Source organism: Lithobates pipiens, unplaced genomic scaffold (assembly GCF_037356315.1).
Source record: "Lithobates pipiens isolate NorthernLeopardFrog02 unplaced genomic scaffold, aLitPip1_a1.2 Scaffold_8, whole genome shotgun sequence".
In the NCBI taxonomy this organism is placed as follows: Eukaryota; Metazoa; Chordata; class Amphibia; order Anura; family Ranidae; genus Lithobates; species Lithobates pipiens.
The window spans coordinates 283,165,912-283,193,428 of record NW_027507903.1 but is presented as its reverse complement, the minus strand read 5'-3'; the positions used below and the strand labels follow the sequence as shown (position 1 = coordinate 283,193,428).

The 27,517-nt window shown below is 43.1% G+C and overlaps 2 protein-coding genes across 3 annotated transcripts in view; one reads left to right on the top strand and one right to left on the bottom strand.

Moving 5' to 3' along the window:
* Positions 1-12,382, bottom strand: part of NUP37 (nucleoporin 37) — a 98,158-nt gene extending 85,776 nt beyond the window's left edge. Inside the window, exons 1-2 of the mRNA XM_077472200.1 lie at positions 12,288-12,382; positions 3,143-3,326 (exon numbers count right to left, since the gene is read on the bottom strand). Coding sequence (XP_077328326.1) covers positions 3,143-3,298 — 156 coding nt within the window. The 5' untranslated portion in view covers positions 3,299-3,326; positions 12,288-12,382. The remainder of the gene's footprint in view (positions 1-3,142; positions 3,327-12,287) is intronic.
* Positions 12,381-27,517, top strand: part of PARPBP (PARP1 binding protein) — a 39,371-nt gene continuing 24,234 nt past the window's right edge. For both annotated transcript variants that reach the window (XM_077472198.1, XM_077472199.1), the window contains exons 1-6: positions 12,381-12,474; positions 15,449-15,604; positions 19,010-19,231; positions 21,624-21,719; positions 21,825-21,995; positions 23,917-24,071. In XM_077472198.1, the coding sequence (XP_077328324.1) occupies positions 15,455-15,604; positions 19,010-19,231; positions 21,624-21,719; positions 21,825-21,995; positions 23,917-24,071 (794 nt within the window). In that variant the 5' untranslated portion in view covers positions 12,381-12,474; positions 15,449-15,454. The remainder of the gene's footprint in view (positions 12,475-15,448; positions 15,605-19,009; positions 19,232-21,623; positions 21,720-21,824; positions 21,996-23,916; positions 24,072-27,517) is intronic.

Below are 27,517 nucleotides of genomic sequence, written 5' to 3'. Positions count from 1 at the left end.
AGATCCCAGAGGCAGGGGTCCATCCTTATTGCGCAGCACGACTCGCACATGCGCAGTAGGGAACCGGGAAATGAAGTCGAAAGGCTCCACTTCCTGATTCCCATACCCAAGATGGTGGCGGCAGCCCCCGAGAGACGATTGAGAGATCGGCTTCGGATGCCGACATCGCGGGCGCGCTGGGCGGGTAAGTGTCCTTATTTTAAAAGTCAGCAGCTGCTGTATTTGTAGCTGCTGGCTTTTAAAAAAAAAAAAAAAACGGCGGAACTCCCGGCGGACTCCCGCTTTAAGGGAGTAGAGGACAGGAATGACATTACTTGCTGATATTCCAATCATTGCATAAGTGAGGGATGTTGTGTAGAAATTAAAATTCATTATGGATGGAAAATTGCCCCGACAGAGACTCTGGCTCAGATAGTCAGGAGTCTCGGTGAGACTCCTTATTCCATATTAAAAACTGTAACCAATCTACTGCAGGTGGAAATTGAAGATTGCCAAATAAGGGTATCATGGGTCCTACTTGCGAAGAAAGCCCTAACCGCAAAATCATTTTATACCAAATGCGCAATAAATGAGATGTAAGAACAGGTAAAGAAGAGAGCATGTCACGTGGAGTACCACGGGAAGATAGGTTTAACCAAAGAAGTGCCTGAAGATCAAACTGATTCAACCCATGTTCCATTGATACCCATTGTTTGGTATCTGAATGGTGAAAACAGTTCACTAATCTAGTCAGAACTGCAGCAACATAGTAATAATATAGATCCGGTACACCCGCTCCTCCTTTCACTTTAGGTAATGTTAATGTTTTCCTATTTAATCTAAGTCTCTTGTGCCCCCATATAAACTTTGTAAAAGCAGATTGTAAAATGTAAAAGGGAAGAAGAAGGATCTAGGAACAGGAACAGGGATAGTTTGAAAAAGGTATAGAAAGCGGGGTATTATGCCCACTTTCAGTGTGTTAATCCTCCTGAACCCACGAAAACAGATTAGAATCATTTTTTAAGATCTTGAAGAGTACGTTGTATAAGAGGGATGTAATTTGTCGAATATAAAATCAGAAGGAATATTAATTCCTAAATATTTTAGTGTTGATAAAGTATTTTCGACAGCCACAGTACTTTCTTTTTTGAGATGGGAACCATGTTGGATGAACAACCAACGTAATAACGCTTTAAGAGCTTCCAATTTTACTGGTTGCGCTGTTTCATCTTGTTCATGATTAGTGACAAAGTTGCCAATTGCTTTGTGACCAGTTTGCTTGTCGCAAAGCAGACCATCATCTCTATCAGGGATCCGATAACATAGGTGAGAACGCCCATATAACTGGTTCCTGTGAGGTCATGGATAATTCCATGACCTTGATCTAGATGTGGTGTAAGCCATGCTCCAGAAGCTAATGCGATCCACCTCTTGACGCACTGTCATCACCTGTGTTCCAGAAAACATGATTCAAACACACGCGACCAGTACCAACCACATGCGATGTCTGACACTGCGACAACACGAGCCAGTCCACAATCTTATAGACCAATAGGGATACGCAAATATTAGTAAATACAATCAAATAGACATATTTACCTATCTTTTATATATATTGTATAACACATGATGATAGATATAGACAATACAAATGATAAATACAGTTTTTTTAACAACAAGATCTATCATATAAATTGTAGTGCTCCTTGAGTACTCAAGTACTCATCATGATATTCACCAAGGTTATATAACATTTTTCTTATTTCAGGCTTCCCAGCCTAGAGGTGAGATGTGGGTTCTTATTGACCCCATATCTCACTGTAAAGAGGACCAGTCATGCCATATTCCTATTATAAGGGAGGTTAACATTAATTGTAATAGGAATTAAAGTGAACAACAAATTTTATTTATTTTTTTAAAGTGTCAAAATAAAAAAATTAAAATAATAAAATAATAAAATTAACAATAAAAAATAATAAAGTTAAGTACCCCTGTCCTCGCACGCAAAGGTGAATGCATACGCAAGTCCCGCCCACATATGAGGTGTCGCTGCAAAAGTTAGAGCGAGAGCAATAATTCTAGCCTTAGACCTCCTCTGTAACTCTAAACATGTAACCAATAAAACATTTTAAAACGTCGCCTATGGGTATTTTTAAGTACCAAAGTTTGGCGCCATTCCCGAGCGTGTGCAATTTTGATGCGCGACATGCTAGGTATCCATTTACTCGGCGTAACTTCATCTTTCACACTGGGCTAACATTACTGTTTTTTTTTTTTTAAAGCGTTTGAGAAATTACTGCGCAAATACTGTGCAAGATAAAAAGTTGCAATGACCACCACTGTATTCTCTAGGGCAGTGATGGTGAACCTTGGCACCCCAGATGTTTTGGAACTACATTTCCCATGATGCTCATGCACCCTGCAGTATAATAGAGCATCATGGGAAATGTAGTTCCAAAACATCTGGGGTGCCAAGGTTCGCCATCACTGCTCTAGGGTCTCTGCAGAGTGCATAAGCATCATGGGAAATGTAGTTCCAAAACATCTGGGGTGGCAAGGTTCGCCATCAGTGCTCTAGGGCAGTGATGGCGAACCTTGGCACCCCAGATGTTTTGGAACTACATTTCCCATGATGCTCATGCACCCTGCAGTATAATAGAGCATCATGGGAAATGTAGTTCCAAAACATCTGGGGTGCCAAGGTTCGCCATCACTGCTCTAGGGTCTCTGCTTAAAAAAAAAAAAAAAAAAAAAAAAAAAAATAAAAAACATAAATGTTTGGGAGTTCTATGTAATTTTCTAGCAACAAAAAGAGGATTTTTACATGTAGGAGAGAAATGTCAGAAATGGCTTGGTTGGCAAGAGGTTAAATGGCTGACTGCAAGATTACATCCACCCTAACCACTCAGTTAAAAAAAAAAAAAAAAACAGTATTATCACAACTCTCAGAAGCTGAATGATTACTTTTGTAATTTTAACATTGACTGTCAGCCTTTTATTGCACTACATCATCCTATTGTTTCAGTAGGATCAGGAATGGAAATAGAATAGATGTACTATACTGTACATCTATCACAATAGAAATTTTAGAAGATTTAAAAACAAGTTATTACATTTTGCCATGTAATTAAAATCTACCAAGACAAAATGACAATGTACTTACCTGAAATCTACAAGAAGCAATGGCTACATAATCGTTTCCGCCATAGGCAATCAGTGACCCTGGACTTTCAGAGTCAAAGGGATTAAACTCCACCACATGTATATAGTCTTCACAGTCCACTGTGTAGGTGGCACCTCTGGCGGTGTCCTGTTTCATCCTCTGAAATTTAGCCTTCTGTTTTCACCTAGATTGAACATGTAAAAGGAACATTAACTGATTATTTTTTTTATCTTTTTTTCTGTAACCCCACTACTATTCTGATGCTCTCTACACTTAAAGGCGAAGTTCACTTTTTTAAAATATTTTAGAAAAAATAAAACGAATACATACATTTTTGCAGAAAAAAAAAAAAAGGTGCATTTATCATATTTTCTTGAAGGAGCCTGGAAAGCATTACATCCAATGATCAGAGATGCAATATCCTTCTTCTGCAGACAAGCCCTGCAGCTTTCAACCTGTACCTCTGATATGATGTCACGTCTGGGCCGGTGTCCTATCATATAAGGTCCCCCATCGGATAGTGTCCACTGTGTACTGCGCATGCGCAGTACACAGCAACACAGATTCCGAAAATAGCCGAGGATGAACGGCGCCTGTGCCGTGAGTTCAGGTTCTATCCCCACCATCCAAGTGGACATAGAGTAGGAATATAAAAGAGCCGAGCGCAGCGAGGCTGAGCCTGAAGCGTGGCAAGCGAAGCTCCCCCGCGAGGGGCCCTCTAATTTTCACAACCCTATGTCCGCTTGGATGGTGGGGCTACCACCTCCACTCACGGCGCAGGCGCCGTTCAGCTTCGCAGTACGGGGTGGACACTATATAATGGCAGGACACTATCTGCCAGAACACCGGCAGACAATGCCAGGGACTCGGCTGGAAAGGCCGAGACCGTTTTTTCTCTCTTGGTCTTCCCAGCCTGGAGGAGAAATGTGGGGTCTTATAGACCCCACATCTCTCCATAAAGAGGACCTGTCACGTACGATTTCTATTACAAAGGATGTTTACATTCCTTGTAATAGTAGTAAAAGTGATCAAAAAACAGAAACAATGTAAAAGATAAAGCGAAAAAAAAAAAAAAAAAATCACCCCTGTCCCCCACACACAGAAGCGAACGCACAAGTAAGTCACGCCCACATATGTAAACGCCATTCAAATCACACATGTGAGGTATAGCCACATGCGTTAGAGCAAAAGCAACAATTCTAGCCCAAGAACTCCTCTGTAAATCTAACTGGTACCCTGTAAAAAAACAAACAAAAAAATATTTTCAAGTACCAAAGTTTGGTACCATTCCATGAGTGTGTGCTATTTTAAAGCGTGACATGCTAGGTATCTATTTACTCGATGTAACATCATTATACAAAAAAATTGGGCTAACTTTACTGTTTTTTTTTTTTATTCATGAAACGCGTTCCTGAGCAAATACCGTGTGACCTAAAAAGTTGCAACAATCGTCATTTTATTCCCTAGAGTCTCCGCTAAACAACATATGATGTTTGGGGGTTCTGAGTAATTTTCTAGCAAAAAAATAAAAAATTATGATTTTTACATGCAGGGCAGAAGTGCCAGAATAGGCCCGGTATGGAAGTGGTTATATACCACACTTTTTTTTAAGGTTATTATCAGATTAATCAAAACAATAATTGGCTACATATTCTATTGTGTTATTTGCAACCCTACCCTACGGTCATTTGCAGCCCTACTAAAATGATCACTCCCTGCTACCTCAAGTCCTTTAAGAGGCACATTAAAAGCAAGGTCCGGAGCTCTAGGACTCTGGGTTACAAAAAAAAAAAAAAAACGGTTTGGAGGATTTTCTGAAACTCCAGTTGGGTCCCTGGGAGATGACATTCAGGACAAACAGAAGGATAGAAGTCTCCCTCTCACAACAGGACCACCGTCACTGACTTTTAGCTGACTGTTCATGTCATCTGAACAGAACTCCAGCCCTGCCCCACCCCCCTCTGTGCACTCCAGTGTTTCTTATAGCCTGTTTACTTGGGGGCCAGGGTTTGCTGAAAAGAACAAAAATTATTTTTAACTAGGAGCTTCTTCTTTGCCGGAAACGCCTTTTTCTTATCTGCGGCCGTGTCCAAAATGGCCTCTAAGGTGTCCTTTTATGAAGCAGTGAAATCTATTCACTGCTTCATTCTCCGGCATTCACAGAGGAGATCTTTCTCCTCTGTATGCCAGTTTATAAAGCGGAGTAGATCGCTTCACCCTTGGAGAAGTGAAGCGATCTACAAACGCTTCTAACACTGGAGAACGGCCCCTAATATTGGAATCTCGTGAGACTTTACGAGATTACAGTACTAGAAATTCACCGATACACAGAGATGTCAATTTATTAAGCAGTGATAAATTATCACAGCTCAATACACTGACACACGGTGTGATTAATGTTAGTAAAATAAAGCGTCCCCCTACATAATATATACATGTATACACACACACACAGACATTATATATACACACACATAAATATGACAGGGGGACACGGTTACAGTGTTGGGGGGTCTGAACGAGGCATAAGGAAGTTAATTATCTTCCTCTTTCCTCCTCAGATCCCCCCACATTCTCTCTTCACTCCCCGATTCTCCACCTCTGAGCTGGTGAATCGGGGAGTGTGAATTCTGACACAGATCGCCAGTGAAGCGCTGAGATCCCAGCTTCATAAACTGGCCGTTGCTGTGTCATTCTATGAGGATTCTCAGTGTGTGGAGATAATCGGCGGGAGAATAAGTTCAAACACTTCTCCCCCGATTATCTCTGGTTTATAAACTGTTTATGGGCTGTGATCAGCGGCAATCCTCTGGATCTCCACTGATCACTGCTTCATAAAACGGACACCTAAGTCAGGGCCAAAAAAGCAGATTCACATGAAAAGGGAGACCAAGCTGTGTGGTCTCCCTTTTCATGTGAATCTGCTTTTTTTGGCCCTGACTTAGAGGCCATTTTGGATACGACCGCAGATAAGAAAAAGGCGTTTCCGGAGTTCGGAGTTCCTAGACCAGGTTTTTAACCAGAGAGCCCCTTGCGCCGAGTTCACCAGGGCCAAAGTTCTGGTGGACATTCTGATTGACTTCACAGAGGCATCTGCTAAATACCCCACTGCTTTCAACAGAACTGGGATGGCGTTTATAATATCCTCTTGGGAAGTACCTCCCTCCATGTGCTCCCTCAACTCTTCTAGTCAATGCTCCAAGTTTCTGGCTACCACAGTTGAGGCCATGGCTGGCTTGAGATTGCCCATTGACGAGTCCCACGTTTTTTTTTTGTTTTGTTTTTTAGGAGGGAGTCGGTACGTTTAACCATGGCATCCTTTAAGATGCCCATGTCCTCGAAGGCCAAGACAGTATTGCGAGAAACTTGGGAAAAGGCTGCATTTAACTTTGTTTTTTTGTTTGAAACATGCGACTTGTCTTCCTCAAAGGGAAACCTCCGCTTAAGGAATTTAGAGGAAAACTGAGCCCTCTTTGGGTCCTTCCATTCTCGTTTGACAGCCAAAATCCTTTGTTTAGTTTCTCCAAGGCCCTCGAACATCTTATCGTGCAGGGATAAAACCACTTTATCCTCCTGAATGTTAAGGGTGGTATGAATGGTTTTAATCAAGTCATCCACCTCCTCCAAGGACAATTTGTATCTAGACGATCTTTTATCTGTACCCTCGCTATCCTCATCCCCTGAGGCTTTGAGGGAACTAGCCCTGCTTACAGCCTCTTCCTTTGAGTCACTCTCCTCCCTGGATACTGAAGTAGACAGAAGAGGACTGGATGGTGCCCTGGCCTGACTCCCCGATTGGAGTGCTGGGTTTTTGTCCAAAAAAGGAGCAGAAGGACTGAAACGTATCCATCAATTCCTTTTGCAGGGAGACTGCAACCGAACTTTGGGGCTGTTGTCTTTGTCCAGGTCTCCCTAAGGGACGCCTTGAACCAAGGGAACCTTCTCTTTGAAGAGGGGGCGGTATGCTTTGATTTTCCCATGCTTTCTGCAATAAAACAGAGAACACCTGATAGGGACCTAACCCCCCCCCCCCAAAACATCTACTCGCCCCCCAAAGAAAAAGAGGGGGAGCTACCATCCAACCATAAACCCCCCCCGTGAGGTTACCAAAAGGGTATGGAACAGGCTCCCCCCTTCCCCATATTACCAGGATACCAGGGGAAGGGAGAAGGGAAAAGAACATAGAGCCAAGGTGAAAGATCTGGAGCCTCTGCTCCAGCTTACATGGACTGGGGCTGGTGGCTTCTGTTCCCTCCATTGCCGCTAACTCTGCCGACTCCATTACTGGCTGCAGCGGGTGAAGCGGCCATTGCTATTCTCTTAAAACTCCTGGTCTCTTCGCTGCTGCGAAGACTGGAAGTATACATCAGCCAGGGCCTGCCCCCGCTTTCTGTGTTCCATAGATCGGAAGCCACGCGCCCGACTGGAAGTCCCACCCCTTTCTGGAAAGGACGTCCCCCGCCATTAAAACCCAGAACAAGTGGAAGCCCCAGGCTCCACGCTGCGGGTCTGGGGCAGACCCCCCTGGCCGGTCCCAAGCTCACGACGAGCGGGAAGAGAAGAGGGGAGCTCTGGAACAGTCCACGTCCATCCGGAAAAATGCTGGGATGGCCTCACAGACAACCAGAGTCTTAAGGGAAAACAAAAAATGTAAGGTATGCCATGCCCTCATATACAGGACCTCTGCCTGGAGAGAGAGCAGCACACCCCCAGTTCCTTGCAGCTCTTCCACCATGGCAGAGGAAACCCTGCAACTGAGGCCATGGTGAAAGTGGATGGCTTTAAAACGCATTAATCACAGTGTTTCCTGGGAAGTTGGGTGGAGCAACGCTCTCTCCAGGGGCTGTCCTGAAAGACGTTTTGAGAAAATGGTATTTGGGGGTGTTTGTGCTTTCCTGGCTTGATAGGGTCTCATGAAATGAGATAGGCCAATCCACACATCAGGTGTGATCAATTTTCAATGATTAGCTGACATAGCTTGTAGACTCTAAAGCAGGCCATACACCATACAATTTTCTTATTCAATTTCCTTTAGATTTACCTTCAACTGTGTAGTACAAGGGCCTGTCTGATTGTACACAAATAGAAAGGGTTTAGATTTGACCTCATATTATATGGTTTTGGTAAATCTAAAGGAAATCTATAGAAGAAAATTGTATGGCCAGCATAACTTTCACAAAGACCAAATAATATGCCCTTATTACACTTTATAACAGAAACAAAGAAAATTGCAAAATACAACATTTTTGTTTTTTTTCATTTATAGCGTCCAAAAAAAAAAAAAAAAAAAAAGTGGCGATTAACCACTTAAGGTCCAGAAGGATTTTCCCCCTTAATGACCAGGCCATTTTTTGAGTTAAGGCACTGCGTCGCTTTAACTGACAATTGCGTGGTCGTGCGACGTTGTACCGAAACAAAATTTAGGTCCTTTTTTTACCCACAAATAGAGCTTTCTTTTGGTGGTATTTGATCACCTCTGCGGTTTTATTTTTTGCACTATAAACAAAAAAAAAAAGGAGTGACAATTTTGAAAAAAAAAAAATTATATACATTTGTTACTTTATTTTGCAATTTGCAATAAGCGTATATTGATTGGTTTACGCAAAAGTTATAGCGTCTACAAAATAGGGGTTAGATTTATGGGGGGCTGTGAAAACATTTTTTCCTTAAGATTCCCTATTAAAATTGGGGTGCGTGTTATACACCGATAAATACGGTATACACATCCCTGTTCTGGCTCTCTGTGGAGCAAACACGAGTGGCCAGCGGACATCGCGGCCGTGCACATTGGCTCCGGCATTGTGGGCGCGTGCGTGCCCCCTAACGCTCTTAATACGCCCGAGGTACACCTACGGCGATTCGTGCCAACCTGCCGTAGTATAACAACGGTGGTTGGCAAGTGGTTAAATACCACCAAAAGAAAGCTCTATTTGTGTGAGAAAAAAAAAAAAAGAAGCACAATAATGTCATATGATATTTGTCAGTTGCCCTTAAAGTCCCATAGTACTTTCCTTGGGGGGTACTCTTCATTCAAAAATGTCATATGGGTATAGTGTTGCATGACTAGTTGTCAATAAAAATGTGAGAGCACTGAAAGCCGAAAATTGGCTTAATGGGAAGAAGGTTTAAAGGGGTTGTAAAAGGTAAATGTTTTTTCACCTTAATGTATTCTATGCATTAAGGTGAAAAAACAGCTGACGTCCTTTCCACTGTTCAGCCTGGCCGCTGATTGGCTGGAGTGGATGGATGGAAAGCAGCGCAGCCATTGGCTCGCGCTGCTGTCAATCACATCCACTGACGCGGAGCACCAGGGGGCGGGGCCGTGTGATACAGCCGGCTGTATGATGGGAGCGTGCCCGCAGATGCTTCTCACCATGCGAGGGAGCTCGCATGAACGTGAGAAGCACCTGCGGGAGGAAGCCGAGACAGCCGCCGAGGGACCCCAGAAGAGCAGGTTCAGGGCCACTCTGTGCAAAACAAGCTGCACAGTGGATGTAAGTATAACACGTTTGTTATTTTATTTTTATTTTTAAATCACTTTACAATCCCTTTGCCCAGTGGGCAAGTGATTAAGGCAATTAACACTTCCCTGTTTAGTATCTCTTTAATATTTAAAAATAAAAAAAAAATAAAAAAAATATATATATGATCAGGGCAGCTGAAATAGACCATGAAAGACACATAGTGGAGGATAGGGGAAAAAAAAAAAATATTTACATATAATAATTTTTTTTTTTTTACTCTCCTCCACTATGTGTCTTTCATGGTCTATTTCAACTGCCCTGATCACGCTCTTAAATTTCTTACTGTATTCTTTGTGGTGTTGGAATGCCATCCAGATTTAAATTGAGGAATTATTTAACATTTGTTATCCATTGGAATGTGCTGGAAAAATTACATTATTTAATACGTTCTTAACCACTTCAGCCTTGGAATAATTTACCCCCTTAAAGTGGTGTTGCCACCAAAAAAAAAAAAAAAAAATAGCTTAAAATTCATAACATTTTTTTTTTTTAATAATTGGAAAAAAAAAAAAATTTACTCACCTATAAATGCCTGTTGCTAGGGAGTCCCTCGTAGTCTACCTTCTTCAATGCCCGGGCTGGTGACATCACTTCCCCTCGCGCCGCACATTCATCTGGGACCTGTCACGTGTCCCAGATGACTGTGCTGCGTATCACGGTGCCACTCGCGCATGCTCAGTGGGTGCCCAGCTGTGAAGCCACAGCCGGGTGCCCACAGTAAGAATGCCGGCGCCGCGAGTGGAGCGGGGAAACGAGGGCTTCATTCCCCCCGCATTGCTGGACCATACGGTTTAGGAGATATTTACCTGAAGACAGCCACCGCTGTCTACGGCGCATGCGCCATAGACAGCGGCACACAGGCGATACGCCGCGAGTGTCGGCTCCCGTGCGCATGCGCGGGAGTGATGTCATCGTTGCTCCGGCGAATCACAGCGCTGAAGCAGTGAGACCCACCAAGAAGATGGACGCTTGGAACTATAGGGGACAGTGGTGACTTCGCTGGCTCCTGTGTCAGGTAAGTGACACATAATGGACTACTATGTAATGCATAGTAGTCCATTATGCTTTACCTTTGCACGGAATCAAAGAGGAAGTAACACCCATCAGGGTTTACTTCCTCTTTAACTGACAATTGCGTGGTTGTGCAACGTTGCACCCAAACAAAACTGACGTCTTTTTTCCCCCACAAATAGAGCTTTCTTTTGGTGGTATTTGATCACCCCTGCCCAGCGGTTTTTATTTTCTGTACTATAAACATAAAGAGGCTGTCAATTTTGAAATAAATAAAATAAATATAAAATATAAAATTAATATAAAAATAAAAGTTATAGCGTCTACAAAATAGGGGCTAGTTTTATGGTATTTTTATTATTATTATTATTAATGGTGCAATTTTAAACAGGACTGTGACATTGCGGCGAACAGATTGGACACTTTTTTTTTGAGACCATTTACATTTATACAGCGTTCAGAGCTAAAAATAGCCACTGATTACTGTATAACTGTCACTGGCAGGGAAGGGGTTAACATTAGGGGGCGATCAAGGGGTTAAGTGTTCCCTAAAGAGTTCACGCAATTAGTGCTACTGTAACGACATATTCTGCAACCCATCGCAGTTTGCTACAGAAGTGACGTTCCGTCTACGCCATCTTGCTACACCCCACACTCATCCACAGTAAGGAGGGGGAAAGCGGACATGTTGTTACACCCAGTGGAATTTTGCATTTTACATGTATTTATAACAGTAAAGTCAGTTTCTATAGTGAAATACAGGACTTACAACTCCGTCTGACTACTTACATGTTGAATTTTAAAAGCAGCGGCAACCCTGCTCATCTCGCAGGCTTGCTAATCTAACAGAAGTTCTCTGCTTTTAAAATTCAACATCTAAGTAGTCAGACGGAGTTGTAAGTTCTGTATTTCACTACAGAAACTGACTTTTACTGTTATAAATACGTGTAAAATGCAAAACTCCAGTGGGTGTAACATGTCTGTTTTCCCCCTTCTTAGTGTATCTTTACTGTGGACAAGTGTGGGGTGTAGCAAGATGGCGGCGACGGAACGTCACTTCCGTAGCAAACTACGATGGGTCGCCGAATATGTCGTTACACAACCTATCAGTGCTCATCAATTCTACATAACAGTGCCTCCTCATCAGTGAAGGGGAAAACAAGATTTTATGACCAAAACTAAGAATCACTTTTTTTCAAAAAACTTCGGTCTTTTTTAGTTTAGCAAAAATAAAACCCGCAGAGGTGATAAAATACCACCAAAAGAAAGCTCTATTTGTGGGAAGAAAATAATAAAACGTCAGTACAGTGTTGTATGACCGCGCAATTGTCATTCAAAGGGCGTCAGCGCTGAAAATTGCAGGAAGGGGGTTAGAGTGCTCAGTGGTTAATCTATTCCCCCCCCCCCCCCCCAACACTCCAGCGTGACCTACTCCCATTCACAAAGCTTATTTATTACAGGTCCATGCGTTGACGAAAAGGCTTCATGGGACCTTTATGGAATATTAGAGCAATGCTGCTGTTATGAATTAACCGGAAACTTATCAGTCAGCCCAATCACAGCGACATTCCCGTACAAATCCCCCCTGTTGTCACACACTATGTACATACCGCTCCCGCCAGCAGATTCGTAGCTCTGTCCAGTGTCCTCAATCACGCTTCTACTTCCGGGTGTTAGGTTGAGCCCGCTGATTGACTAGAGAACGAGTCACGTGAGCAGCATTTAAATTGTTCAAAATCTAGAGTGGAGGTGCGGAGCCGTTGTGTTGGTTGTTTAGGATCTGATCGGGTAGGAGAAGTGAGTATAGTGTGCATGGAGTCTTCTGTACTGGGAGATGATACTATCGGCTTATCATTGATAGTACTGAATAATAGTGTACTTAGTATATGTCATCTCTGCTTCAGATAATCCTGGGTCTGTGGGCTTGTTAAATGTCCTTGGAGCTTCCAGACCGTAATTTATCTACGTAGTGCACGGTTAGGTGTTCGTTTTATTCCTGGTTTAAATGTTGCTTTATTGATGAATGGTTGTCCCAGTGTATGCAAAGAACAATTGCAGGTAGATTTCCTTTTTTTTTTTTTTTTTTTTCATATTTGCAGACCTCACTTTATGACGTTCAGCGGACTGTTATTTAAACAACTGGAAGCAAAAAACGTTTTTCTTAGTACCTGTTTATTATTTTTATATATATATATATATATATATATATATATATATATAAAATAATTAATTTTTTTTTTTTTTTGTGGTTGCCCCCACCCTGGCGGGGCTGCGCCGATAAATGCAGATGTCTCCTTTCCACGCTAGCTAGTTACCAGCTCTCTCGCCTCATGCTGTGGCAGGACTGCCGATAACCTGCAAGTGTGTTTACATTGTGAATGGTCACAACTGTACACATGGTAAAGAGCCTCTGTGATTGGCTCTTTATACCTGTCTATCAGCTGTCTCCCAAAGCATGCTGCAGGGGGGTGTGGTTCTGGTAGGACATCAACAGATGCCCTCCCAGACCTAGATGATCACACTGTGTCCATTATTTGGCTATAGCCCAATCGGCAAGTGATTAAAGGGGTAATTAACAACTCTTCTCCCTCCCCACTCCCCCACAATAATAATATTTGTGTTTAAACATTTACAAACTAGAGCTGAATGGTACTTTTAAAAGCTTGCTGAAAGCTCTGCAAATGCTTGCTGTTCACACTACTCCTATAAAAACAAACCATAGCGCTTCTGAAGCCAATCTATCAGTGGCTTTGCCACCACCCTGGGTTGCATGCCTGGGTAAGAGACTTTTAATGAGTTTTAAGGGGGACCCTATGTTGGAGGGAGGTGTGTGTGTGTGTGTGTGTGGTGTCTTTTTTTATTTTTATTTTTTTAACAAACACTTGCCTCCACTGTGCAGTTCGTTTTTGCACAGAATGGCCCCGGTCCTCCTGTTCTGGGGTCCCTCTGCAGCTGTCTCAGTTCCTCCCTGCAATAGCTAACCCCCCTCTGGGAAGCTCTATCCTGAGGTGGTTAGCTTGCGGGCATGCTCCCTGTCATACACACTGCGTCCATAGACACCGAGTGTCCCCAGCGGGGACATCATCGGATGTGATTGACAGCAGTGCAAGCCAATTGCTGTGCTGCTATCAATCTATCCTATCAACAGCCAGACTCCATGGCGAAGGGGACGTGCACAGCAGGTGAAGGGGATCTGGTAAGTAAATGGGGGGGGGGGGGGGTCATTGCCAAGTGTTTTTTCACCTTCATGCATAGGATGCATGAAGGTGAAAAAAACACAAACCTTTACAACCCATTTAAATCAAGTCAATTTTAAATCCATAACTTTTAAAAAGCATCTGTCATGCAAGCTGCGCCTCCTCTGACCTGCTGTTGACTCCCCGACAGTCTCATTCACTTTAATGGGGCGGCTGGTGATGCTGCAGTGACACAACAAGGTGAGGAATGTGGCGGCATCAGTTAAGTGGATGCACGCTAACAGGCTCTGCCATGATGTGACAGGTTCCCTTTAAATGTAGGGACTCACTCTTGGTGGTAGTTGGTGTGAAATTTTGTGACTACGTTAATGCTGTGCATGTTATCTTAACTTGCAGAGCTTGGATTCATTGAATGAGTTTACCAAAAATTTTAATAGTGCAGATTATTTAGCCTCATGCTACATAACTAAGCTCCATTTCATGGTGAATAAACTAAAATTATTATTGCATCTAAGTAGGGATTGACCGATATCGTTTGTTCAGTGCTGATACGATACCAATATTTCGACCACCTCTTCTGCCGCTTATTTTTGCCGATATTGTCACTTTTTTATTTCATCACTGTTGCTGTCACAAGGAATGTAAACATCCCTTGTAATAGGTGTTAACGACAGGTATTCTTTATGGCGAGATTGGGGGTAAGACCCCCTACACCCCTCCTCTGCACTTTAAAGTATTCAAAACCTAAAGATATGCGTGGGGTGTTTTTTAAACTGGCGCCTTTAAAGTGGTTGTAAACCCTTACAAACCACTTTGACCTACAGGTAAGCCTAGATTAAGGCTTACCTGTAGGTCCAAGCAATATCTCCTAAACCTATATGGTTTAGGAGATATTTGCCCGAAAACGGGCACCGCTGTCTACGGCGCATGCGCCGTATACAGCGGCGCGCAGGCACACTGAAGGCGGCAGTTCCAAGAATGGAGCTGCCGCATTTGTCGATTCCCGTGCGGGAGTGACGTCATCGCGGCTTCGCCGAATGACAGCGGCGGAGCTGCGAGACGCCACCAGCAAGATGGATGCGGCGGACTACAGGGGACAGCGGCGACTTCGCTGGCTCCTGTGTCAGGTAAGTGACACATAATGGGCTACTATGCGATGCATAGTAGTCCATTATGCTTTGCCTTTGCAGGGAAAAAAAGGGGAAGTAAACTCATCAGGGTTTACTTCCTCTTTAAGATGCCAGTAATCCGCGATGTGATATTGTGACATCGCTTCGGGTCTCGCATCTAGCGACCAGAATGAAGAATCGGCTTTGGCCAGCTGGTGAAGGGGGGGGGGGGGGGGGACACATCGTCCCCTCCCACTGCTTGTAATAACAGCCGAGCTGTTTTTATTCACCCTGCTTAGAATAAAGGGTCTCCCAGATATCTGCCCTTAGGTGGGTAGAGCTACACTCTAGTATGCTGTCGTGGAAATTGAATTACCAAGTAACCAACGTATGTGTCTACTTATGTTGTCTATATTTATTTCTAATCCTTTCTACACTTCCATTTTTTTTTTATTTTTATTTTAGGTTGCGATGGCTGATCATCAGAAGAGTGTGTTAGATTTGATTAAATCTTTCAGGCAGCAGTGTTCCCTTCTGTGTGAAAGTGAGAGGACCACCATATGCAGTGCAGATGACATGCTGCTTATGTTACAATTGGCAGTGGCAGAAGTGAACAAAAAGGTAAGCAAAGCATGAGGCTGAAAAGGATGCTGTAGTACTCCTATTGGTCAATTGGTAAACCTACTACTTTATCTGGACCTGTTGATGGGTCTTTTGAGAACACTGAAACCTCATTAGAAAGTTTTTCAAATAACACTCTGTTGCCTAAACCCCCCTCGCCATAATTGTGCAAGAGTACAATTAAAACGGCTAGGTATTTGTAGCAGATTGATGTGAAGTTGCTAGCTTTTTATCACCTCTTACTGAGTTTTTAAAGTGTTTGTAAGGTCCTTCACTTTCATGAATTAACAAAACCCTACAGGTATTTACCCCAATTTTTTTTTTTTTTTTTTTGGTGAGATGTTATGCCAGGTAAATGGATACGTAACATGTCACGCTTTAAAACTGCGCACATTCGTGGAATGGCACCAAACTCCGGTATTTCATAAGCCAGGGGTTGACAAATTTGCTTTGAATTTGGGAGACAGTTAAAATAGTTAGGAGCCAGTTTTTTTTTTTTTTTTTTTTTTTTTTTTTTTTTTTTTTTTTTTCTTTCAGCTTCCGGGGTAAGGCCACTCATTTTCACCCCCCTATCCCTAACTCACAATGGAGCACCCAGTCAATAACTCCATTGAAACTCTGTTACATCAGGGGTATGGGCTGACCAGAAAGAGTAAGGCTGGCAACAGATGTAACTGGCAGGTGGCACTGGTTGCCACTGGAAGGCACGTGGAACTGCCAGATGGCACTGGCAGGTGGCCCTGGTTGGCGGTGGCACTAGTTGTCACTGGCAGATGGCACTGATTGGTAGTGGCAGGTGGCACTGGTTGGCGGTGGCAGATGGCACTGGCAGGTGGCACTGATTGGCACTGGGTGGTGGCAGGTGGCACTGGGTGGTGGTTGCAGGTGGTATTGATTGGCGATGGCACTAGCAGGTGGCACTGATTTGTGGTGGCAGGTGGCACTGATTGGCGGTGGCACTGGCAGGGGCCACTGGTTGGCACTGGCTGGCGGAGGCACTGATTGGTGGTGGCAGGTGGCACTGACTGACGGTGGCACTGATTGGCGGTGGCACTGGTTGGTGGTGTTGATTGGAGGCGGCACTGGTTGGCGGTGACAGGTGGCACTGATTGGCGGTGACAGGTGGCACTAATTGGCACTGGCAGGTTTCACACGGAGCACTCTGTTACTGAAATGTAACAGAGAAGCTGTCAGAATTGAGCTTAATGTCGGAATGGGCGGGACCCTGCTGGGTGTGAAACTGACAAGTAACAGAGGCGGATATGTCAAATTTCAGCCTGATGTCGGGGTGGGCGGGACCCGGCCGGGGTGAGCGGGACTCAGCAGCTATCAAACACCAGCCAACGATTGGGCTGCTTAAGAAAAGGGGCGGGCCACATACACGTAGAGGCCCGCCCAGATCCCATTGGCTGGTGTTTGATAGCTGCTGGGTCCCGCCCCCACCCCGTCCGGGTCCCGCCCCCACCCCGGCCGGGTCCCGCCCACCCCCGACATCAGGCTGACTGATCCTCCTCTCTCCATTGCTTGTCAGTTTCACACACTCAGCGCGGCGCTGCTGAGTGTGAAGGGAGGAGGACGGCAGTCAGTGTTAATGCTGCTGCATGTCTGGGGCATCGATGGTGAGTGTGCTGGTGGCAGCTTAGGCGCCAGGTCGCGATTTCTGGTTGCATTGTCGAGCCCTGCCATAAGCCATGCTTTAAAAAAATGTTTTTTACGGGTCATCACTTTATAGTTTGAGGTCTTGTTCTAGAATTATTGCTCTCGCTGTAATGTTCACTATGATACTGCAAGTGTGGCATGACCGTTGATCTATGTATGCAATCACCCCTTCGTGCAAGCACGAGGGGATGGGTCCTCTTTATGGAGAGATTTGGGGTCTGGAACTCCCCACACTTTCCTCTATGCCGCAAAGCCTGAGATTTAAAAATAAAATCGCTATATATATTATATTGTTTTCGGCCTCCCCAGGGTCGTACAGATGGCTGAGAACCATGTGGTCCATGGCCACCTCTATGGTAAACCACCACCAGATTCCTTCTCCGGCTCCATGATGGGGCAAGACCAGAGTGTGGTGGTGGGGGGGGGGGGGAGAGGAAAGTCACCTCCTGCTGCCTGTAAAAGCAATCAAGCAGCTTAAGCTTAACCTGCCATTGCTTCTGACTCCTCCACTTCTCCGGGTGCCACCATAGGAAGCCATTTCTTTTGGTGGCACACCTATGGGCCTGTTCCCATGCCAGACTGCATGTGTCCATAGTCGCACACAGTGCGGCTTAGTCCCACCCCCTGTTCCCTCCACATAGGATTTGATTGACAGAACGGCTGCCTCTGTCCTGTGAATGTGGGGGGGGGGGGGGGGGGAGACAGACAGAGGATAAAGCTCCTACTGACGGGGACAGCGCTGAATTGAGCGAGGTAAGTATTTGGGAGTAGCAGATACAAATAATGGGACTTTTTGTTTTGTTTTCTACCTTCCTGCATTACAGGAAAAAATGTCTAGCATTTATAACTACTTTTTAGGTATAAGTACTTCCCCTTTATTTTTCTCACAGATCATGCTGTGCAGCAAAAGTGGCAGTTAGATTGTTGAGACAAATCATTTCGTGCTCAGACAAGCTTACAATGGTCAACAATTTTTTAAAACTTGAAAAATGACTGCTTAAAGTGTTTGGCATTAATTTGCTAGTCATTTATATAAAGTCCATCTAAATCTATTGGTCCCTAAACCCACCCTCTCCAGACAGTGCTGCTGTCCAAGAGTCCATTCCTCCATAGATTGGCCACCCTAAGCCAATTGGTGTTAACAGCCAGATCATCAGCTGAAAATAAAGGGAAAAATCTTTAATAAAAAAAAAAAAAAGCACATTTTAGTCCTGGTTCACACTGATGAGATGCTGGAAACGCACAAGATTCGCTGTTTCTCTGCATCGCAATCGCATGGCATTCATGTGATCTGTTGTTAGTGTTAATGACACCCTGAAACAGATTGCAGAACCCAGTGCGATTTGCCGTAATTACGTTTCATGGGTGTGAACACTGATAGGACTCGGGTATGGGGGGGGGGGGGGGGGGCGTCCTGCGCCATTTTGGTGCAAATGAGATTTCAGCCATACAAAATGTGTGGTTCAAATCGCACCTCACAGATATCACATGTGATGTATACAGGAATGCAGTGTGATTCCTGTGTAATCACATGCAGTATTTCATACGTGCCAATGTGAACCTAGGCTTAAGGATTGGCAAGCTTTATAATTGGTAAGTATTATATTTGTTATAGGGGTTTAATGACATTCAAAGCTTTTATTTCATTTCTTTGACCGCATCTTCAAAATGGCTATTGTGTACATTTTTTTTTTTTTTTTTTTTTTTTTTTTTTTTTTTTTGTTAATAATATTCTCTCAATTTTAGAATGGGGAAGAATTTACAGCTTCCCTTAGTGATGTGTTGCTTATGTGGAAACACTTGATTAAAGATAAACTTGGCTTTATTCGTGATGGCACCGTAGCACCTGGGAACTATGATGATGTCCAAAAAATATACAACCTTTTATTGAAAAATGGCAATACACTGGATCTAATTGATGTACATGGAAAACTGAGTTGTACTCCAGAAGCAAGCAACCTTTCTTCTGTAAGTATCAAAGAACGTATGTGTGCTCTCCATCATTTACCTAATGTTTGCTGTTCTCTTTCTGTTCTGTTTGTTTGCTCCTATTTTCCTTAACAACCTCACTACTGGGCACCCCCATGTGACTGTACATTGTACCATTCACCCAAAAAAAAAAAAGTTTACAAGAGCTGGTTTTTGACAAGCCCTTTATTAACCTCTTGGCGTCCACACTGTAGCCGTCATTTGGCTATAGAATTTCCGGGAGGCTGTCATGACGGCCTCCCCTGTGCCCCTGCGCACGCCCCACAGAGCATGTGCCCTGTGATTACTGGGTCACTGAGACTCAGGTGATCACAGATTCGATTAAGGGGCCGATCCCAGTCCCTTACTATGTGATCAGCTGTCAGCAAATGACAGCTGATCACAGGATGTAAACAAAAGTTTGGTAATCGGGTATTTGTGGGGAGGGGGGGGGTGTTTTATTTTTTTTTTTCTCCTTTCTCCCCTCTCCTCATGTTGACAGCCGATCACTGGCTTATGTGCAAGGGACATCTGTCCCGAAGAGAGAGGCAATTCTGCCTCATCTGTTCCACCAATACCCCCCTGCCAGTGCCACCTATCAATGCCAATCAGTGCCACCTCATCAGTGTACATCAATGGAGAAAAATGACTTGTTTGCAAAACGGTTTAAGTGCCCAGTAAGCAAGTGGTTAAATAAGAAGCCTGGAGCCATCTTCTCCTGGCGCCGGCATCTTCCCAAAAGCCTCTAATATATATATATATATATATATATATATATATATATATATATATATATATATATATATATATATATATATATATATAATTTAGGCTGGTCATGTGACTCCCGGCTGCTCTAATACTCAGTTTCAGGGCTACAGCAGGAGGGGCCGAGATTTCCCTTTGTCAGCCTGGAGGTCATGTGAGTCCCTCCTGCTGTAGCCCTGGATTGAAGTAGGAGAGTGGCTGGGAGTAATGTGACCAGCCTGAAGATACATGCCAAAAAGGTATTCATATATAAGTTCAGCATGTGGCAGCTTAAGAGGGGTTATATAATGTAGTCACTGCCAGCACCTCTTAAGCTGCCACATCCTGCACTGTGTAAAAAAATTTTTTTAAATTTTTTCGGGGAGACTAAGACAGATCACACAGACTCCTGAGCTGGGGGAGGAGAGAGTGGATGACTGAGGCACATAAACTGACCAGTGTCAGGGCTCAGCAGCCATGATGACCTGTGGTCAATTTACAGGGGGAAGGGCAAGATCAGCCAGGTATTTTGCACTGTATATATTGCCATTCTAAATGTCACCCCAGAGCATATACAGATAATAAATTCACTGAAGGGCAGGTTTATTTGTTTAACTGAGAATATTCTGTGTGTGTGTGTGGGGGGGGGGGGGGGTTCTTTTCCCCTGCAGGGGGCTAGTAAAGGACCATTTTACAGTGAGCTGCCCGAACGCAGCTTATGAAAAACATGCGCCTTCATAAGTGATAGCCTGTAGGAAAGAAGTGGATACACATGTACAGTTGTTAAGCTGCAGGAGCTTACGGTCAGTCAGACTTTTTATCTTCCCCTTTCAGCACTTCAGGTATGGAAGCTCAGAGGATGTGGCAGAAACAGTAAAAAATGAATAAAGATTACTTTTTATTTTAACACATGTGGTGGCTGTCAGCACAGTGTCAACTGCGGGTAGCCTCCGCTACATACAGTGTTCTGGCAGTGGGACAGACTTCCATCCTGTTTCTGGCACTCGCCAGTCACAAGAAGCTTTTGTGTTAATGAATACAAAGTTTCCTCTGAATGGCCAAGGTAAGGATTGAAGTTGTCTGCCCATCTCTTCACCTCGGCCAATTAAAGGTAGCTTTGTATTCAATCACAAATTACAATACTTTCTGTGAATGGCTGAGCAGCACTCAGCCCAATGTGCTTTTGTTTGTGAATGGGACATCCCTTTTTTTTTGCTGCAGGAACACTGCACTGCATGGCAAAGGCTTCATACAGCGCTGCATATGTTAGTTTGATTTGCTCTGAAATGCTGTTGTTAAGTTTAAACTAAATCCACCAACATGCCTTGAATGAGACTGTATAACTGTCACACTTGCCATTGTTTCAGTATTGGCTCTCAGACTTTCAAGCCATCCAATGGCTGGTGCCCTAACTGATCACATGTGCAGCACCATGGCAGCTTAAATGGGCTAAGATGGTAGCATGCTTGGCTTTATAGAATAGGAAGGTTTGGTCTTATGATTAGATTAGGTGCTCTAGCAGTGCAAAGAAAGAAGACAGGCCTAATTATTTTATTTATTTTTATTAATAATTTTACATTTAACATAAAGAATTTTGACTTTTTGATGTCTAGTGTTTTAATTACTAGAGTGCTTCTTTTCATAGGAAGACTTACTGGAATTTCTATCTGGAAGCCAGTCGGAAGATGAGGGCAGAATAGCCCCGGTTTCAACCCCATGTAAGAGTATGGATTTAAGAAAGGTATTTGTTTAAAATGTTTTCACTTCTGCTGCCCCCCCCCCCCTTTTTTTTTTAATAGAAAAAAAAATGTATAAATGACATGATTTACATCTAAATTCTCTACAGAGGAAAGACGTTGTACAAAGGATCTTTTGTTCATACTTAAGTCTTTTAGTGAATTCTAAAAATGACATTGCTGTAGCCCAAGTCCTAAACTGCCCAGACAGAGGCCTGGAAAGAGAAGCCTTTACAGACCTTAAACATGCTGCAAGAAACAAGCAAATGTCCTTGTTCTTGGTAAGTTATTTTACTATATGACTGAGTTGGTAAATGATTGGACTTGCCTGGTCTCATACCCTTAAAGTGTTACTAAACCCAGCATCCTGCATTCACTATATCTGGTCTCCCACAGTACCCTCCCTACTTTGGAGACAGTAAAAGGGGAGGATCAGATCAAACTGCCTTTTTACACAATGCAGAAGATTAACCCCTTAGGTTCAAGAGTATAACAAGCATGCTTTACTGCAGATACAGACTGATTTTTATTGTTGTGGGTTTAGTAACACTTTAATTGACAGAGTATTGTAAATCCTGCACTAAGGATGCTTGAGGATGGCATAGAAAATTTTTAAGAATTACAATTCTCCAACTGTTTGGGTTGAAAATGTGATTTCCTCCTTTAAGGTCCTCATTCACATGGGTGTGTCTATGCATGCACCCATGCAAAGGGCAATCTTCATCCTCTGGGGGATGCACAGGTGTTGCATGCATCTGTGTGTTGGCAGTACCATTTATCTCTATTGGGATGCAGCAGCTGTATGGACAGTCCCTTGCCTCTATTTGACAGCCCTGCAGGTGCATGTTCCCAAACGGACAATGTGCGTTTGAAATGCATGGCTATCATCACAGAACACCTGGGCATCCTGTGCGGGTAGAGATGACCCTTCACACAGATGTACGCATAAGTACACCGGTGTAAATGAGGTCTGACTACAGCCAAAAGGCTAATAGCTTTATTTTGTGTGGAGGGATTGCTTGGTCACTCCTCTACCTGCATATTTTCGTACTAACTATTATACTGGTTTTATTCAAAATGACCTCCTTTTTAAATTGCAATTAACAAGATTATCAGAGGGTTAACTCTTTAAAGCGGTAGTAAAGGTTTAAATAAAGAAACTAACCAACAAATCCTGCAATTTAAAGGCATAATGTGCTAGTATGCGTTGCATACTGGTACATTGTGAAAGATTTGCCTTGAAACAAGGCCCTCCAGCAGCGGACTGTCACCATTGCAGAGGCTTCCATCTTCACCGGGTCTTCCTTCCTGGTTCACGGGCTGTGGCCATTTGAATGGCCGAGTCGCAATGACCTCACTCCCGCACATGGGAATGACTACTGCAGCACAGAGCTCTCACTGAACGGTACTGATGTGCTATTCTTTAGCGTGCATACACCAGATGCTGCTACCTGGAATATCTGAAACGGTGCATGTTTAGGAGATAGTGATTTAACATACAGATAGGCTTGCCTGTAGGTAAAATTGAAATATCGAGTTTTAATACTAAGTCTTAGGACTCCATTCACGGTATCACTACTTCCCCATGGAAAGGTTGCATTCCTATTACTTTCAGATCAGCCCTTCAAAAAAAAGGTGCCATATGTGTGTGCAAGAGACAGAGTAGACCTTAAACTTGACAGTGATGACCACTGTCGTGTGTGTGCATTTAGTTCACTTGGAATGTGCTTGTTCTATAGTTATTATTCAAGACCACCTTCAATAAATAAAATGGCCTGTAGTAGGAACTTTGTGTAAATGGGTAAAGCGCACACACACTAGAGGGGGATTTGGCAGGAGATGCTCTGTGGCTTCTGGCATCATATAAGGAGATTCCTATCTGATTGGCTTCTGTACCTGTTGGCCACACCGGAGGGCTGGATGGGGAAGTGGCAGCTGAAACTGACTATAGTTAACCTGTGCATACTGTAGGCACAGATCATGGGAGGCGATGCAAACTAACCATGCTAGCATGGATCTGCTTCTGTGCCTAGCAAGCTCAGTGGCTACATTTATTAGGAACCAAATGTATAGCACAACTTTTTGCTCCCCCCCCCCCCCCTTTTTTTTTTTTTTTTTTTTTTGGTAATGGTGAGGAGGTTACATACTTTATTGGTATCTTGTATGGTTTTCTAAAAATAAAGCAGTGATTCTCTGTACTAGGTGGCAACGTCATTTATAAGGACCCTGGAGCTTGGTGGAAAAGGCTATGCGCCATCTGAATCCGATCCATTAAGGAAACATTTGAAGGGCCTTTCTCTGTTTGTTCATTTTATAGACAAACTCAACGAGGTGCTTGGGGAAACGCAAAATGCAAGGTAAATCCACTGTTTTTCTTTTTATGTCTTCTTGAACCTTGTATACTAGACCATTGTTCGTTGGTAACCTGCACACTCTGTGACTCATATCTGTGTATTACATGCTTTAAAGCAGTTGTCTAAAGTTGTTAGGCATTGTGCTTATAGCTGTGTTATGTAATGTGTCCCCAATGACTTCAGCTTGTATAAGAACAACATGTACAACAAGCTTTTACAAAATATTTGCAGTTTGGACATCTTTGAATCCTTTAAAGCAGGGATCTCCAAACTACGGCCCTCTAGCTATTGCAGAACTACACATCCCCCATGAGGCATTGTAAAACTGACAGTGTTAATATTATGTAAAGCAGTGCTTTGGTTATACAAAAATTGGTTGCAGTCTCCCTGAAAAAACCCCCAGTGGAGTCTTTGCAAGAAATTAATAATATATTGGAATGGGGTGATTGGCGCTACCTGATAAATATCATAAATTGTTTTATTTGGATTTGGTCACAGTGGAATTAAGAGGACCAGGGGCTCATCTGCTTGTTAGACAGTATAATACCTTCATATACCTATACTAGGTCTATAACACAATGGTCATTTAAGAGAAGATCAGCGATATTCAATTGTGAATAATTAATATTCCATAATAAAGTGCTCAATGAAAAAAGTGCAATTACTGCTTATGTACCCTATACGTACTACAATATAGTGTGCCCTATTGCACCATTAGTAATAAACCAACAAATTTAGATAGATAACCAAACGCATAAAAATAGAAAAAAGACTTGAGGCCCATAGTTTTGGGGATCCCTTCTTTTAAAGAGAATCGTCACTTGTGTTTTAAAAGTCAGCAGGTGCAACTACTATTTAGCAGCCAATGGAGTCAAGGGATGCCTTCCCTCAAGCCAATTCTTTGCAAGGGTTCAGATAACCAGGTTTACATCACTTCCTGATGTCTCAAAACCAGCTCTCCACTGTGCATGCACAAGAGCACATGGTACTGTCAGATTGGTTCTGCAGACTCCTGGGATGTGTGAAGTGTCCCAGGAGGCTACGGGCAGTGGAGGGGGCAATCCAAGGTGACCTAATTCTCACTTAGATGTCGATTAAAAAATGTAGTGAATTGAAGGCGTTAAATGTTAAGGGTCTTTTAATGACTGATTTTCTAGCAGTTTATGGCAATGAGTCCCTAACCACGCCTGTGGCATGTCTAGACTCCTGTATAATGCCTGCATTCTTTGACAGTCTTCTGTAGCATTAAATAACTAAATATAGGGCTCCTGGGTGGTGTTGGGGCCAAAGATCAGATCCCAATTTTTGCAGGCTGAAATTTCAAGTGGCTTTAAACAGCGAAAACTCTATTGTGTTGCAGCTTACTAATGATTTATATGTGGCTTTCTTTTGGTAGTATTTAATCGCCACTGGGGTTTTTTTGCTTGACAAAGACCGCAAATAGTGTTTTGTTCTAAAATGTTGCAAACCAGTAATTGTTTTTCTGTTGATGAGGCAGCACTGGTAGGCGACACTGATAATTGGTGCCCTAATTATCAGTGTCAATGTCCCTTTAACGCAGGCTGGGTATCTGCCTTTCTTTTTCTTCCTTTCTTGCTCCGGCATGAGGAAAGGGAGCCGAAAACTGGCTTGTTCACTTCCGTCACGTGGTAAAGGGCTACTGTGACTGGCCCTATACCCCAGCCTGTGATCAGCTGAGTCCAAAGGACTTGGAGATCACTGAGCAGGGCATGAGGGCAGCGCAGCCATGGGAGGATGGCCATGTACGTCTTCAAGGCAAGCTAAGGTCGTGGTATAGCGCGGGCAGGAAGCATCTAAACGTTTTAAGGCTTGAAGATTCTATAAAACGCCCAAAACATTTTTTTTTATGTAGTTTCTGAAACCAGACACCATAGAGAATAAACATAATGGTTTCTGTCACGCGATATTACTGCACCAGTTTAGAAAGCACAACATTTCAGTATAATACACTAAAGGCATACAAATGCAATAAAATTATTATTTGGGGGGGGGGGGGGGCTGGGGGGTTTGGAAATGCCCAAATCTAACAAAAGTTGCACTTGCCTCACATTTTCTAAAGTCTGAGAAACGCGCTTTGAGTGTCAATCTCCAATGCCCCTCTGCGCACAATGGTTCCTCCTGCTAACCTCCACATCACTACTTTGTCCTGTAGTGAAATGAAGGTAAATGGGAGGGGTCAATAAGTGCAGCAGAGGGAGGGGGTAAGTTGAATTTATTTTTTATACCTGACATGCCTGCTTTCAGATTGCAAGGTGCTCAAGTTCCTTGAGTCTTATGAACCAAAATTTTGCACACCTCATTATTGGTCCTTTCTGTGTTTTTAAAACAGATTAGGATGGCAGTCGAGAATTTTCAGACCATCTGTGTGTTTTTTGGTTTTATAAATCGTCTTAACAGTTGTCCAGACCAATAGATAATGTGACATTCTTTCTAGTTTTTGGAATTGTAATTATGAATGCGCTTTAACAGGCATTTGGAATTCGTCCATAGCCCTATTTTCTCACTAGAGTGCTTTAGTCTTTTTCCAGTAAATGATCTTTTTTTTATTTTTTTATTTTTTTTTTCTTCTTCTTCTTTCAGAGAATATGCACTTTGAGATGTTTAAATCATTCACTGGTTTTGTGTGTTGTGATTTATGCATTCAAGAAAATATTGTTGGCTATGGAGAACCGTTTTTGGTACATAAACTTTAAACTCACCATGGCCCTTAATACTTACTTTTTATTTTTCCCATTGTGATATGTTCCTGTAACTCACAAAGGCAGTTCCATGCCATGCGCCAAAGAATGGTGTTTTTCTTTGTTTGGCTAAAAATATATAAACTATAAATGGAAAGCAGTGGGGAGAATTCAATAAAGCATTTTACGGCACTTTTCTGGCAGTGTGGTACAATTTAAAAGGGTCATGAGCCAAACTTATGAAAGCCCTGGAACGGTTTTGGTTAACAGCTATGACATGTATGACAGAATCTTGTAGGTTTTAGATGTGTAACATTTACAATGTGTTGCTATGCTGCAGTTTACAGATTCAAAACAAAACGGGTTAGGAAAAAAAAAAAACCTTGAGGTAATTAAGACCAACTTAAATTTATTATTATTTGAGTTATTGGGGAATTGTGTATTTGATTTATTGGTTGCTAGGACTTGGCAACCAATGACATAGGGCTGAAGTTGGCCAGTGGGTGGAGCCTTATGGGGATGCTGGGTCCACATGCCTTTGTGATTGGCAGTGGGTGGGTTCCCTAGCTGCTACTGTACTGAACAGTCGCTGTAGAATCGACCCGTCTCCCTTGTGATTTACAGCAGAAGGTAGTGGATTTGATAGGGAATTGGTTTAAGTTCTCCATGAGGCTCTGCCTACCCCACAACAAAATGCCTCTAGGCCTGCCTGTTTTTGGTATGCACCCATAAGGAGCCCTTTCTTCATTA